Source organism: Canis lupus, chromosome 8 (genome assembly GCF_003254725.2).
Source record: "Canis lupus dingo isolate Sandy chromosome 8, ASM325472v2, whole genome shotgun sequence".
Classification (NCBI taxonomy): domain Eukaryota; kingdom Metazoa; phylum Chordata; class Mammalia; order Carnivora; family Canidae; genus Canis; species Canis lupus.
The window spans coordinates 41,116,475-41,130,838 of record NC_064250.1 but is presented as its reverse complement, the minus strand read 5'-3'; the positions used below and the strand labels follow the sequence as shown (position 1 = coordinate 41,130,838).

At 31.8% G+C, this 14,364-nt stretch overlaps 1 protein-coding gene across 16 annotated transcripts in view; it reads right to left on the bottom strand.

Moving 5' to 3' along the window:
- The window catches only part of GPHN (gephyrin), a 634,768-nt gene that overhangs the window by 178,797 nt on the left and 441,607 nt on the right, over positions 1–14,364 (bottom strand). For 9 of the 16 annotated variants that reach the window (XM_025444205.3, XM_025444210.3, XM_025444207.3 and 6 more), the window contains one exon: positions 11,247–11,303. The exons of the other annotated variants lie outside the window; for them this stretch is intronic. In XM_025444205.3, coding sequence (XP_025299990.1) covers positions 11,247–11,303 — 57 coding nt within the window. The remainder of the gene's footprint in view (positions 1–11,246; positions 11,304–14,364) is intronic. 16 annotated transcript variants of the gene reach the window in all.

Below are 14,364 nucleotides of genomic sequence, written 5' to 3'. Positions count from 1 at the left end.
TGTAAAATCAGGATTATGATAATATCTTCTCTAAATAACTGTAGTGAAGACTAATTGAAATAAGATAAGTGAGATGTCAAACACAGAACTGGTCATATAGTAAGTGAATTTTAATTTTTACAAAGAGGCTATCACTACATGGAGTATAATATTTGCTACCCAGTATCAGTCAGGTAAGGTTAGAAATTATCGTGTTCTTCAAAAACTTACAGATAGACTCATTTTTGAATATGGCTTATTTTTTGTTCTTATGAATGTCACAGAAGATAGTGACATGAAATTGATAAAATCAATATGCTACATTAGGTACTGAAGAATTTATTCCTTTAGTAGTAAGGTCAGTGAAGATGGTATAAACATGAGAGGAAAAAGAGATTGAGCTATGGAAGGTCTGGCTACCTCCACTGACGCTATAAAATAAAAAATACACTTAACCAACAGTCCCATCAAGAGGTTTCCATATGAAAAACTGAATCATTAGGAGATTTCTTGAAATTCTAATTATTAAGACTCATAGTCTAAAATTTTATTAAACAAGTGTTTACCAATTTAAGATGCAATAGAAAAAATTATGGAAGGTTATTCTGTCCAGAGGGTTATCAAGAATATTAGATTCTCAAAGGACTTCTACATGGTATTATTGGTCTTCAGAGTATCATAAATTAAACATAAACACCACCTATGGAGTCCACAGAGATGTGGCATTGGGAATATAAAAACCCTACCACAAATGACAAAAAGAGAAACACATTTCATGACAAATAAATAAAGCTAATGTGTCACAATGAAAGTAACAAATCCAGATAAAGCCAGGGTTCATTGAAGAGCTGAGAGAGCTATGGAGCAAATGCTATAGCATACACAATCCCATCCCTCCCAGGAGCCAGTTCCACATTCCAACCTGAGAACCCTCCTATACACATGCTGTTACAGAGAAAGTAATACCCTGATGGATGCTGTAGGCTGTGATTGAAGATGATGCCAATGGTAGACTTCTTATACACTCTCATGGGAAATGGAGAATTGCCTGGATGAAGTGTCAGAAAGAAATGGGTTATATATTTTTACACTGGGAATAATAATCCTGGGGAATTAAGAAAAGACCTATGGAAAATGTGATGAGATGAAATTAATCTTGTCTCTCAAAAGTCTGCTGATACCACAAGTAATTGATTTGCCTTTCATTATTTTCCTTTCCCTACAGATATACATTCCAAGAAGAAACTAATTCTCTACAAAATCTGTTTTAAGAGAGAAAAAAAGCTAAAATAGCTATAATTTGCAAAGGAAAAAATTAAAGAAGTTGGCTGTAATACTGTTGATTCAATAAATTCAACCTTGTGAGACTACTAGTTTAGTCATGCTATTTCTTTTAAAGTCAAAAGATGCTATCCTGCCTGTGGTTCTGCATACACTACCTGGAAAGATAGTGCTATCTTTCTGTGTTTTGCATGACATTTTTGAGATAATGTTTCTGCTCTCAGAATTAAGCTAACAGTACTGGCCTGTTCATGGTAATAACAGTGGCCTGCACAAACTAAATATGTGTAGAATATGTGTTTTGTCTATAAAAAAAATAAGATCTAAAAATTCATAGGATATTACAGTCCTTTTTTTTACTAGCCATATTTTGAGGCACAAATACTCTTTTCTCTTAGTTACTTGAAAGTGCCCCTGCTTTGGAAAGTAGACTTAAGGAGATTCAAAATATGTTACTATTTCAATGAATCTGTTTCACAAAAACATGTGCTATGGTTTTATATGGTAAGAATAAGAAATTAGACCCTTAAAAAAAGCAAAAATCATAGCTTAAATGTCATGTAAAATATTTTGTTAAAAGAACATGAATCTCATCAGTGATTATAAAATTAATCTTCCAGTTTATAAGAACCTTATAAAAATACAAGTATCAAGGAAACTATTTTCCTGAGTAACCTAATGAGTTTTTTAAAAAGGAATGAATCTTCCATTTTTTACAAAAATAGGGAAATCATATTAGCTTTTCATTTAATAGCTATTTTGGGATGCTGTGTCTATGGTAATGGGACTAGATTGTCACTAATTTAATGTATATCTTCAGCTATCAGAGAGACCAACACAGGCCTATAAACCAGAATCTTTGTCTTTAGTCAATATTAGTTTAATAGCAAATTACCTGGCTCAAAGGAATGTTTATGGAATTAAGGTGGTGGTAACAATCAAGCTGGCTGTTCAGACTTAAATCATTTCTACATGATATAGTGACTGCCAAAAAAAAGTTACTCAGAAAACAGTATGGTATAAAAATATAGACATTTCCTCCTGAAACAGCTAACTTTTTCCCTTCAGTACCCTCATCCCTTTCAGCCAAGTGCAAAGTGCAAGGCAAAATAAATTAAGGCAAAAGGAAAATAAAATAAAAATGGTGAGGGCGAGCATGTTGTTGACCATGTAAGATAATACGTGCAAAGTATACCTCAGATACACTATAGGTAGATGAGCACGAGGGAAGCCGAGCCTGGTTTTGCAGTGAGGAAAAGAAAACACTGTTAAAGAGGAAATGATAGCATAGTAAGGGTCTCAGAAGATTAGATGGCTCCATCACCAACACATTTGCCAGATAACAAAACAGCCTTATTAGCAGATCCTTAAGTTTGAAATTTCAAGGTTCAAGCTGTTTCAGGAGAAAGAACCTTGGGATACAAAAATACCTAGCTTAAAAAAAAATCCATTATGGAGACTCCCTCTGATCAGATCTGGTGTGATCTTGCTGAGAAGATGCTCATTAAGGTTAATTAGAAAGGAGAACATTGGTCATTTTTCTCCTGTGGTACTACACTGATCTTCGCTGGTTTAGTAACACCAGCAAACTATATGTGAGATTTATAGGATGAGGGCTCTACTGTACATCTTCATATATTTTTAAAGAGGGCACCAGAGTTGGCTCAGTATTTCGATTCTGATGTCCTGTTCCTATTATTCCATTTGGAGTACTACTAAATCTTCATTAATATAGTCATATATTAATATATATCAATAAAAACACCATTGGAGACATAAAAACTGAAACACAAAACTCTTGTCCAAACCTATTTTTTATCAAAATATTTCAATAATTTTTTAAAAGTTATTTTATACTCAAAAACATGTTTAATCTTCATGCTTTGAACTGATAATTTTCTGGCTTGTCTTACTTTCTAGATTATCACACTGCCACATTCAATTCTTGTTAAATTTTTAAGTATGCATTCTCTAGTTACAAATTCTTCATGAAGTTATAAAATACAAAGTTAGGGTGGGGAAATGAAGGTACAGAAGATGGCACAGTGAAGGAATCAGAAATGCTCTTATTATCTGATTTGTTCTTTGATTGTATTTCTAGCACCCAGCACAGCAGAATATAGTAGGTGCTCAATAAGTGTTTAATGAATAAGTGAATATAAAACTCTTTTTCTTCTATCTTTAAAAAACTGAACTGTGTGAAATAATGTTAAGAAAATTTTCTATTTACCAACACAAATATCTGTGATAAAATTTTATCACTGCCCTTAATAGGTTTCTTTGAAGTATTTTCTAAAATATGGTCAATTCTATACATATTAAGAAATCAAATATTTTTTCCAACCATATACATATCTAATTTTCTTCAGCAAGGTGTTAGTTCTAAGAAAACTTTGCTCTGCATGCATGTTTGTTCTGTCTCTATATATCCATAAAACTGAAAACTTTATCTTTCAAAACAGTTTGAGTCTTATCTTTTCCCTCCCCTCACTTCTCCATTTTTTATTACTAGGGAAATTTACTGTTACTAAAGGAGATCTTTTATTAGTGCCTTATTTTTGCATAAAAGTCAATTCTGAGAATGGCAATTCCGCAATAAGCATTAAATACCTCACAGTGTGTGTCATTTCCACTTCCATGATGTCTTAGGTACTGTAGGCAATTTTATAAGTATTAGATGAGAATTTTTTGTTCTAAACACAGATAGGTTTTTGTTATTCAGTAGAAGTGAAGCCTCAGAATTGTATTAACTATAAATGTTAAGCAAATTCCAATAAAGTGAAGGGTAGCAAAATTAGCCTGTTTTCCAAACAGATAATACTAAAGTTGATTTACTGTCATTTTCATCATTACTGTAGACTGGTCATATTTATAAGACATCATCTACCAAGATACTCAGGATGTTACATAATTATTATAAATTAAAGAGTAAATAAATGCATATTATTAATATGAGTTAGTGCCAAAACATCAAACAAGGAGTACTTATTAGGAGGCTCAAATAATATTCTATAAAAGACTCTAAAATTTGTCTGAGAAAGTAGAGTATACAAACTGATGTTTACCTATTTAAAAGCTACTGGATGTTTATGTAAGGACTAGTGTTCCAGCTATTCTTCCTTACTTCAATCAAAGTTGGCTAATTCAATGTAGATGCCTTTTAGATATGGTGTATTTCATCATGTCAGGGTGTCTTTACCAGTTGTACAAAATTTCCTATAGATGGTATGATTTTTCAGTGCAATTAAATATGAGAAATCAAAAGGTGGTCTTATTTTTATAAGACCTAATGAAGCAATAAACAAAAATGTGGTGTATAGGAAAAATACTCCAAAAACATATTTTTAAAAAGTTTAAGAGAGCAAGATTGGAACTTATCTTTTTACTCTAAATATATGTGGGAGGCTCCTCAAAGAATTATTATTTATAATCTATACTTTATCCACAGGACAGTTCTATATTTGAATGTTTTATGTTTAATGTTTAATTCCATGGTACGTTTACTCTGTGTGTGTGTGTGTGTGTGTGTGTGTGTCTGTATGATGTGAAAAAAAGAGTAGCTAGAAAAAAAATGGCAAACAGATGAATAAAAATGTAAAGGTAGACGATTTTAGGGTATTAACTCTTTTAGATATATGATTCCAGGCAGAATAATCTGAAACCACCACCCCCCAAATTGAGCAGCTCTTCTTTCCTCAAGCTCTAAAATGAAGATAATTTTACAAGGCCTCTATTATAATAACTTCTCTGTCATTGTCATTTTGACACACTAGCAGGTTGTAGCAGGTCTCAATAAACTTTTTCTGTAAATAGATAGTAAACATTTCTGGCTTTGTGTGCCATATGGTCTTTGCTATAACTGTTCACCTCTGCTTTGTAGTGCAAAAGCAGCCACAGATTATATGAAAATGAATGAATGTGGCTGTGTTTCAATAAAACTTTATTTTTGGACACTGAAATTTGAGTTTCATATGCTTTTAACATGTCATGTAAAATGATTTAAAAATGCAAAAATCATTCCTAGCTTGCAGGCCCACAAAGAGAAACAGGATTTGGCCAAGGGGCTATAGTTGGCTGACCCCTAAGTAACACCATTAATTTGATGAATATAAAAATGCAAAAAAAGCTCCAAAACACTTTATGTGCCAATAGTCTGTTTTCCTAAGTCATTTTCCCTTTTATTGTTTGTCAAGTCTTTAAAAATTAACATATTTGGTTACCCAAAACCTATCTATATATTTGTAGCTGAATAGAAATTTACTATCACATTACATGACTGAATGAAAACATAAAATTTGTGGCTTTGTGGTATTTTATTCTTCCTTTCTTGTCTTTCTACTTGTCTTTATTTTATGAGCATTTATCTTCTTTTTCTCTGAATATTTTAACACTCAAGCTTTTCAGGGCCCCATCACTCTTTAACTAATTACCTTCAACTCTGCAAACTTACATTGACTTTTATTATCTAAATAAAGTATTAGAGTTTGTATTATCTTATGTTTTCCAATTCTCAACACTGTTTACACTGTTTTTCAACCTTAAGCCTAACTTTTAACATTCTTCTGACTAGATTAATGTATTTGCTTATTTTTTTCCTTTAATTTAAATTCAATTAGCCAACACGGTACATCATTAGTTTCAGATGTAGAGTTCCGTAATTAACTCATCAGTTGCATATAATACCCAGTGCATATTACACCATGTGCCCTCCTTAATGCCCATCACCCAAATACTCCATCCCCTCATCTTCCTCCCTTCCAGCAACCCTGTTTGGTTTCTTATAGTTAAGAGTTTTTCATGGTTTGTCTTGCTCTCTGATTCTTTTCCATTCAGTTTTCCTTCCCCTATTATCCTCTGTGCTATTTCTTATATTCCACATGAGTGAAACCATATGATAATTGTCTTTCTGATTGATTTATTTCATTCAGCATAATACCCTCTTGTTCCATCCACATCGACGTGAATGGTAAGATTTCATCCTTTTTGATGGCTGAGTAATATTCCATTTGTGTGTGTGTGCGTATGTGTGTGTGTACCACATCTTCCAAAATATAATTTTTTTCTTTATGTGGGATTATTTTCCCACCATTCTCAACAAATTAGTCTAAGGATCTGTAGTAACTTTTCAGCCATTAAATTAGGCAAACTCTGCTTACCAGATGATAATTTGTAAAGGTACAAGATGATAGCTTTATTATTATTAAAATTGTTAAAAACTCTTTTGGGGCTCGGAATACTTCTGCTTTGTATCATTATAGAAAATGATGATACATTATTAATTTATAATTCAAGAATCTGACATATCCTACTTTTTGCTATAGAGTTGCCAGTGTAGGATAAAGTATATTTTCATTTGAGAAATAAAATTTAATATTATTCCAAAAGCTATATCTTAGAATATTCTACCTTATCATTGTCTGTAATAAGTAAGGATGCAGGATTCTTTTCTCTCTTAAAAATAATGTGTCATATAGATGATACCAATTGAAGCTTTAATGATTTAATTAAATACTTATCCCAAACATTTGAATGATGTCTCATTTTTCCAACTATTAAATAAAATATTTAAGTGCACACTCGGTTCTGAATCTTTCAACCTACTGAATTATTTAGAAATGTTTCAATGAATTAAAAGGCACTGGCATACTTGCTTTTGTGTTTAGATGCTTACAATAAATTTTCACAAAATGGAATGGTCATTCCATGCTGATTTATCTCATTTTAGAAACAAAATATGTTTAAATAAATAGCTTATGGAACTGAGAATAGCTTTATTCTGCTTCTAAGCAACAATTTTTAACATGCAAGGCTTATTTTAAGGCATTTTGGGGTAATGAAAATTAGAAGGGGAGAAACTGAACATTCAGCTAAGTATTTGATATGCGTCTTCTCTAAGCTGAACTCTCTAAAGACACAATTTGACTTTTGATAGTTTTCTTCTCCAAAATTTTCTAGTTAATGAAAATCTTAGAATGATATACCTCATATTCAGTCTTTTTTAGAAAAAAAGATAATCAGAACAAAATGTGACCCAGTGAAATGAAACAAAAGATGAACACATTGGAGTTAGTCATTAATATATTGTACCATGCAGTACAGGTGTTGACAAAAAGAAATTGAAAAGTGGCATGATATAACTCAATTTTTGAAGCATAAAACTTTTAATTTAATTCTAATCTAACACTAACTCCTTTCCATATAGACTTTAACAAGTCTCAACTTTCTAGTCTTGGTTTGACAGGAAAAAAAATCACTTCTCATGATTGGTTACAAAGAATTTGACACTAAAGACATTTATTAATATTGTCAGAATCTTTTTAGGGCTTTCTAGAATAATATTCAGGTATGTTTAGACTGAATCAATCATAAAATTCATACTAATCTTTTTTTAAAGATAGTGGAATAAATTCTGGGAGTGGTTATGGATGACCTTTCAAATTCTGTAAGAATATGCATAGAAAGGAACGACTGGCTCACAAGAAAGTAGAAAATGAGACACTTGCATTAATTGTTAAATCACTTAATTTAGAAATGAGAAATGAGTGATTAATACTATAAAAACAACTTTAGACTGTAGTAATCAGAAATTTAGTATAGAAATATATATAACTATGTATGGTACATAAATTAAAAACATGCTGAGAAGCCAGAGAATTATCATATCACTATAATTGTTTATTCTACTCTTTGTAACAAAACTATTATAGCAATATGAATTAAATGTATGGCAATAATCTTGGGAGAAGTAAATCTAGGCTGGGATTGATAGAAACTTTTTAAAAAGCTGCAGGAATGGAATATCAGAGTTAAATAGAGCTAGGAATTATTTACTGTAATAATTTACCTTTTCTTCTGCCATTTTTACACCATCTACCGTTTTAGAGATTTTATTTCCATTTCTCTTGAAAAGACATATTCAGGAGAAGGACTAAGCATTCAGAGTCTGAGCTATGGGTCACAAAAAATACCATTGTTAGTACTGCCTATCTGACACAGATGTGGCTTTACATATGTACAGTATGGAGTGGCTTTAAGTTATCGTTCTCTTTCAAAGTGTTGCCTTAGGTATATTAGCCTTTATCTCAAGTTTTTATAAGATGTTATATGACATTGAAGATGTTTACTGCCTAAATTTTTTAAACAAAAAAATCTTATAGCTATTCCCAAAGAGTTTGAATTAAGAGAAGTCTATTAACTTAGAAAAATGTGTCTACTTGCCAGATTACCTATGATGATACTTTAACATTAATCACTTTCCTTGACAAATGGAATCGAATCATCAAAACTCTGTCACTTGGATCTAGCCAATAATTTATAATCCTGCTGACAAATCCCACAAGGGGCAGATGACATGGTCAATGGAAAAGCTCCAAGTGAAGTCTCATGAAAAGATTCTCAGAAAATTATACAATTGTGTAAGAAACAGATTTTGAAAAGAAAATTTTTATTTTGCACTGGAGCCATAAGTTTATTAAATCAATTACAGTGTTATGTGGCTTAAGTGTCTTCTGCCCTGCCAATTTAATCTTTAGTTCATACATGTGAGCATGAAGCTGCAGCTAGTAAAGAAAGAAAGAGGGAGAAAAGAGACAGAAAGTAAAAAAGATGGAATGAGAGGACAAACCAATCAGCTTTGGCATTACCAGTCACCAGAAGTTTAGGGAAAAAAAAATCACCAAGTGAAATCGTACATTTACTCTGAGAGAGTATCCTTTCACATTGCCTTCTAGGTGATCTCTGAGCTCCTCCAGCTTTCGATGGAGCTACATGTAAACATCAGAAAATGAATTGAAAAAGCAACTTGTTCTCTTTTCAGTTTTCCTTTTTCCTTTTAAAAATAAGATCATAGCGTTATACATTTCTCACTGCCTTTGGAAAACCATTCAAAACATCAATAATCTTTGTATAACACAAGAATACATGCTCAATAAACCCGTGACTAGGAAGCCAACATCTTATTTTAATTGTAGCATCTTTTCTCACCAAAGTGTTGGAGAAAACAAATACTGTAACTATCCTTATAATCCACTAGAGAGGCACATTAAAATTTTCTATTTGGTAGAAATATGGAGTAACAATATTTATAAATTATGAAATTTGCCTTTCTTTATCAAAGAAAGCAGTTTTTGATTTAAGGCTGAAACCATATTAAAGTAAACATATTGAACTCGAACATGTATCTTTGATCTTATATATATACATGTGTATATACATAATCATACTGTATATACACTTAAAAATAATAATCACACAATTATAAGTTGAAGCTCTATACAGCCAAAAGCTGAACTTGAAGATAATTAAACACACGCGCACTTGCACACTCAATCCAGTTTATTGCAGATGGTGCTGCACTTATGGATGCCAGTTTATCTTTATTTCACTATCAATAATTTCTAAGAAGTTATGTCACACTTCACTTTTTCACTTGAATCTGACTCATAATCCATAGTCTAAACAACAATGGACTATCTTCCTTTAAAGACAAAGGTAAAATATGACAGATACCTCACAAATAGACAGTGAGGAATGCTACTGGTATATCATTGGGACACATAGCTTGTATTTTTCTGACTGAATAATTTTAACTTGCCTTGATTTTGAAACAGGCATATAATCAACACTTCCCATCCCCTCTCATTATTCTTAGTGAAAAAACATTAAAAACAAAACAAAACAAAAACACTACCCAAAATACAGCAGTGTTAGAGAACAGAGAAGATGGCTTGTCTGGAATAAAGGACACAAACATACTACACATCCTCATCCATGTGCACCTATGTGCGTGCACACACACAAATAAATAAACAACAACAAAAAAGTAAAAATAAGAAGGCAGAAGAGGCAAGGAGAGGAAGGAGTGCAGAAGTTAGTGCTTCATAAATTGTTACATGGAAATAAATAGGAGGTGTATAAAATTTTGAATTGACTTAATATTAGGCCTCAAGGTAGTTATTGAATTTTGAGACATCCCAATGTAGTGAACTGTCTGTCAGTTTGATTAACAGTTACTATTGCTGTTAGGACAAATGGGATTGAGATATAAGTAGTAGTTAATTTGGGGGGAAATTCATCTACACATTTTAAAAGTCCAGCAAATTTTCTAACTTATATTTATGGTGGCAGCATTTAAAGTGATCAATGGCTAAGTCTCTTGTTTCTAAAGGGTGATAACTGGCTTACCTTTTCATTGTGATTGAATGTTAGAGTATCGAGTACCCAAATGTATTGATCAAATAGATATTTAACAACTAGCAAATGGGACCATTGGATCAGAAATTTTTAAATTGTGTATTAGAAGATCATATACACAAATGGGCAAACATTTAGATATATGGTTTCTATTGATTGTTATGTCAGTTTTTTTACTTAAAAAATCAAAGGGGATTAAAAGTATTTAAACACTATTAAGTTATATGTGAGCCCATTATACCAACATCATATAAATTTTTTTCTAATTCTTAAGATTTTATATATATATATATATATATATATATATATATAATATGTAATACATGAACTAACTCATAATAATTATTTTTTCTGGAATGAACTACAAATGGTAATGACACTAAAATAACATTTAGTTACTTTTTATAAAAAAAAGCAAAAAAGGGAGATAATATTCTGAAAACAAATATTAGTTCTCTGTGTAACAGGAACTTAACACATAGTGACATCAGTCAGAGGAACGGTTTACTCTAGAACCCCAAATTATAGGCACCTGTAATAAGACAGTTGCCCTTTCTCTTGTTTGTGGTGCCATTCAAAGCTAGTTATTTGGCAGCTTGCCTTCAGCTGGTTGCTCTATGTGTAGCTGAAACAAACAAACAAAAAATGACCCAACAGCCAATAAAAATATTAAAATAAAAAAAAATGGGATGGTGAAAAATGGAAAAAGCCCCCTTCCTCCCACCACCCTCCAAAAAGGAAGAAGTGTAGGCTATAGACGAAATCTTGCCAAAAAATGTTAGAAACATATTTACTTTGAGGGATCCAACTCTACTAGCAACTCCTTTGCTTTCATCCGGCCGTCTAATTTGCTACAATGAGGGAAGATGGGTAAAAAAGACAGAATAAAGAAAAAGTGAACTTAAAAAATTTTCTACACATTAATAAGTAAAACATGCAAAAACATCATTTGACTCTTTGAGGTATCTCTTAGGAAGCCAAGGAGTTAACTAACCCAGAGGCTATACGACATGCTCTGCAAATAGGCTGGTCACTAGAATTGTCTTTATTATAGCACTATTCCTGAGATTAGGAAATGGGCACTTACTTTTGGTTATCTTGGGGACTTCTGATGTAGCAGTATCTGGAGGAGTGTTACATTTGCATTTGGTTTATGAAAAACAAAGAATTACAAATATACCTATGCAGAGAACTTTGTCTCTTTAAGTGTTATAGTGTCTATTTCATTGTAATATCAGAAAACATCAATGGTATGACTAAAACATGAGTGTTCCCTAAGTGGAAAGATCAGTTCTAACAAGCATCATTCTTGATAGGTGACAGAGTGAAGCTCCTTTGCTTGCTGACCCAAGCACTGAGGTTTTACAGCTGTCACTGAGATTCCCAATTAAACAATTGTGCTGCCCAACCAGAAAATTTTAATGCCAGACCAATGTTAAATAGATTCACTCCCTCAAAACTTTAATTTCAGTTGAATTTTCCTTTTGGGTAAGACAGGGAAAACTAAAACTATTTACAAAACTGGTTTCACATCACTATATACATGAAATAAGGAAGATTCTCAACACAAAGTGTTTCATTAGATGAAGTTACCAATTAGATTTTTTTCTTTTTCACAGAGCTGTAATAAGAACTAATATTTGGTTAGCGAGGAAGACAAACCAAAAAAGTAGGGGAAAAGGGTGAGGAAGCTTCAGACCAAGTGCTTTTATGCTATGGGTCCTACCTGTGCAGAATGATGGTCTCCATTCAGACCAGCATAGGTTAAGTTAGTTGTGATGCTCCTGGTTTTGTTTTTGTTTTTGTTTTTAGGACACAGAAGAGGAAGCATCAATGTGATGTGATACTAGGTTCCCAGTGTCAAAGTCCTCAGGAAAAATAAGAAACCTGACCATACTAGAAAATTATATTTCCTGGAGGCAGGCTATAGATCATCTTATCCCTTTCAGGATCTCTCTGGTAGTGTATGGAGATTGCTTAGGAATAATACTGAGAAAAGTGAATTTTTCTTTTAAAAAAAAGCATCTTGGTACATAAGAATTATGTCAATTATGTTTTACTTGATAAAGTTCTTACTAATTCTTCAGCATTACCTACATGTTATATACCCAAAAGATAATCACCAATTCTCATTATTCTTAGTCTAACCTAATTCTTAAAATTAGAAACAATGGATACTAATTAGAATGGTAACACCATAAGATAGGGCTTCTGAATGGGCAGTGAATTTATAATTTCTAGTCTTTCTCTAGTGCTATTTTCTTTGATCTCAGAGAACATCTTTATAACAAAAACTATTTCCCATTTTAAGTGGAGACTCACTATATCGTGATTATAAATAGGTAATTCCTACTAAAAAATACAGTCAAATGCCTCATGCTGCTTTCTGAAAACTTTCAGAAACTGAAGATTTTCAGAATTGTTATCTAGTAACAAGTGATCACCATTTTCTACATTGTCTTTTATTTCTAGAAGGCTTAAAATTCATTAATTTTGGCAACATGAGATACCTTCCTCAAGGTTGTTAATGACAAATCTAGGAACAACACCCACAGTTCCTGACTTCTAGTTTAAAGTTGTATTCCCTTTATAGGCCTGGAAATAAATAGGTTGGAAAAAATTGATGCTTATAAGAAGATGTATATGAATACATCTCTATCTTGTGTGTTTATATGTCTCTCTTTCCACTGATAGAATAAATTTAATGTATTTATTTATGGAAGAAGTTTTCCTAAACCATTTCAGATCCAAATGCAAGTGCAAGTACAGAAACTTAATGAGTTATAAGAAAAGTCACCCATGATCTCTAAATGTGAAACATAAACTATAACCAATTTATTTTTTATTTATTTTTTATAATACCAATTTAAATAAAGATTTGGGAACAGAAAGCTCAAGCTCACCTGTCAATACTTGACATCAATTTTCTGTATATAAATCTGACTTAATAAATTTGAAACTGTCATAAAAAAGAAGACTTAGAAAACCAATGTGGTTATTATCAAAGCCAGAAGTGGTTCAAGTGTTATGTGATTTTTTTTGTGTGTGTGTGGCTCTCAAACCAGGTATGCAAGCAGATACTGAAAAACTTGAAAAAGAATTTGAAAAAGATTTGTCTTATAAACTAATATTTGATAAACTAGAGAAAAGCAACATCAATAGATTTTAGTTTAATACTCTCATTTATTCTAGTCAAACCTTAATCATCAATTATGATGGGGTAGTGTAAATAAAAGAAATTCATAGCTAATCCAAATGCCTGATTATTACTTTTCTTTGATAAGAAGTTAATCACAAAAGATTAGCATTTGGATGACATAAATTACTCTTCATGATAATTATAAAAGCCTTATATCATTAGCTAATTTTATGCACATTTGTCTATGAGGCTAAACATTCTGCATCAGTAACTAAAAGATGTTAAATTGCAAATGTTTTTATTACATATAGGATCGTTGCAATATAAATGAAGTTGAGAATTGGATGTAAAGAATTGTGGGGCTTATGTTTGGCTAAGATTATTAGTTCATATATTTGAAAATTAAAATGTTGCAAAACAAAAAAATGTTATCACTAATAATTTTTCTACCCTGAAGAAAACATTTTATAAGTATTTCATTGAGATCTCAAAAAATATAATGAGGGTCAAAAACATTTTAACTTTCTATTCAGCCTGTCAGCTAGAATATATATAACAAAATATCTATTAAAAATAGTCTGAAAATAGTGCAATGTATCACCTCTTTTGCAACCTTCCAGGAATCTTTTGTCACAGATTAATTATGGAGGAATCTATCCTCAAGGATTAATTACCAAGATGTGGCCTATAAAGCAGTGAAGATGACTCTGCAATACGTATTTACCGTTTTTATAAGAACTTGAATTCTAGAAATATGCAACAAAAGAAACTGC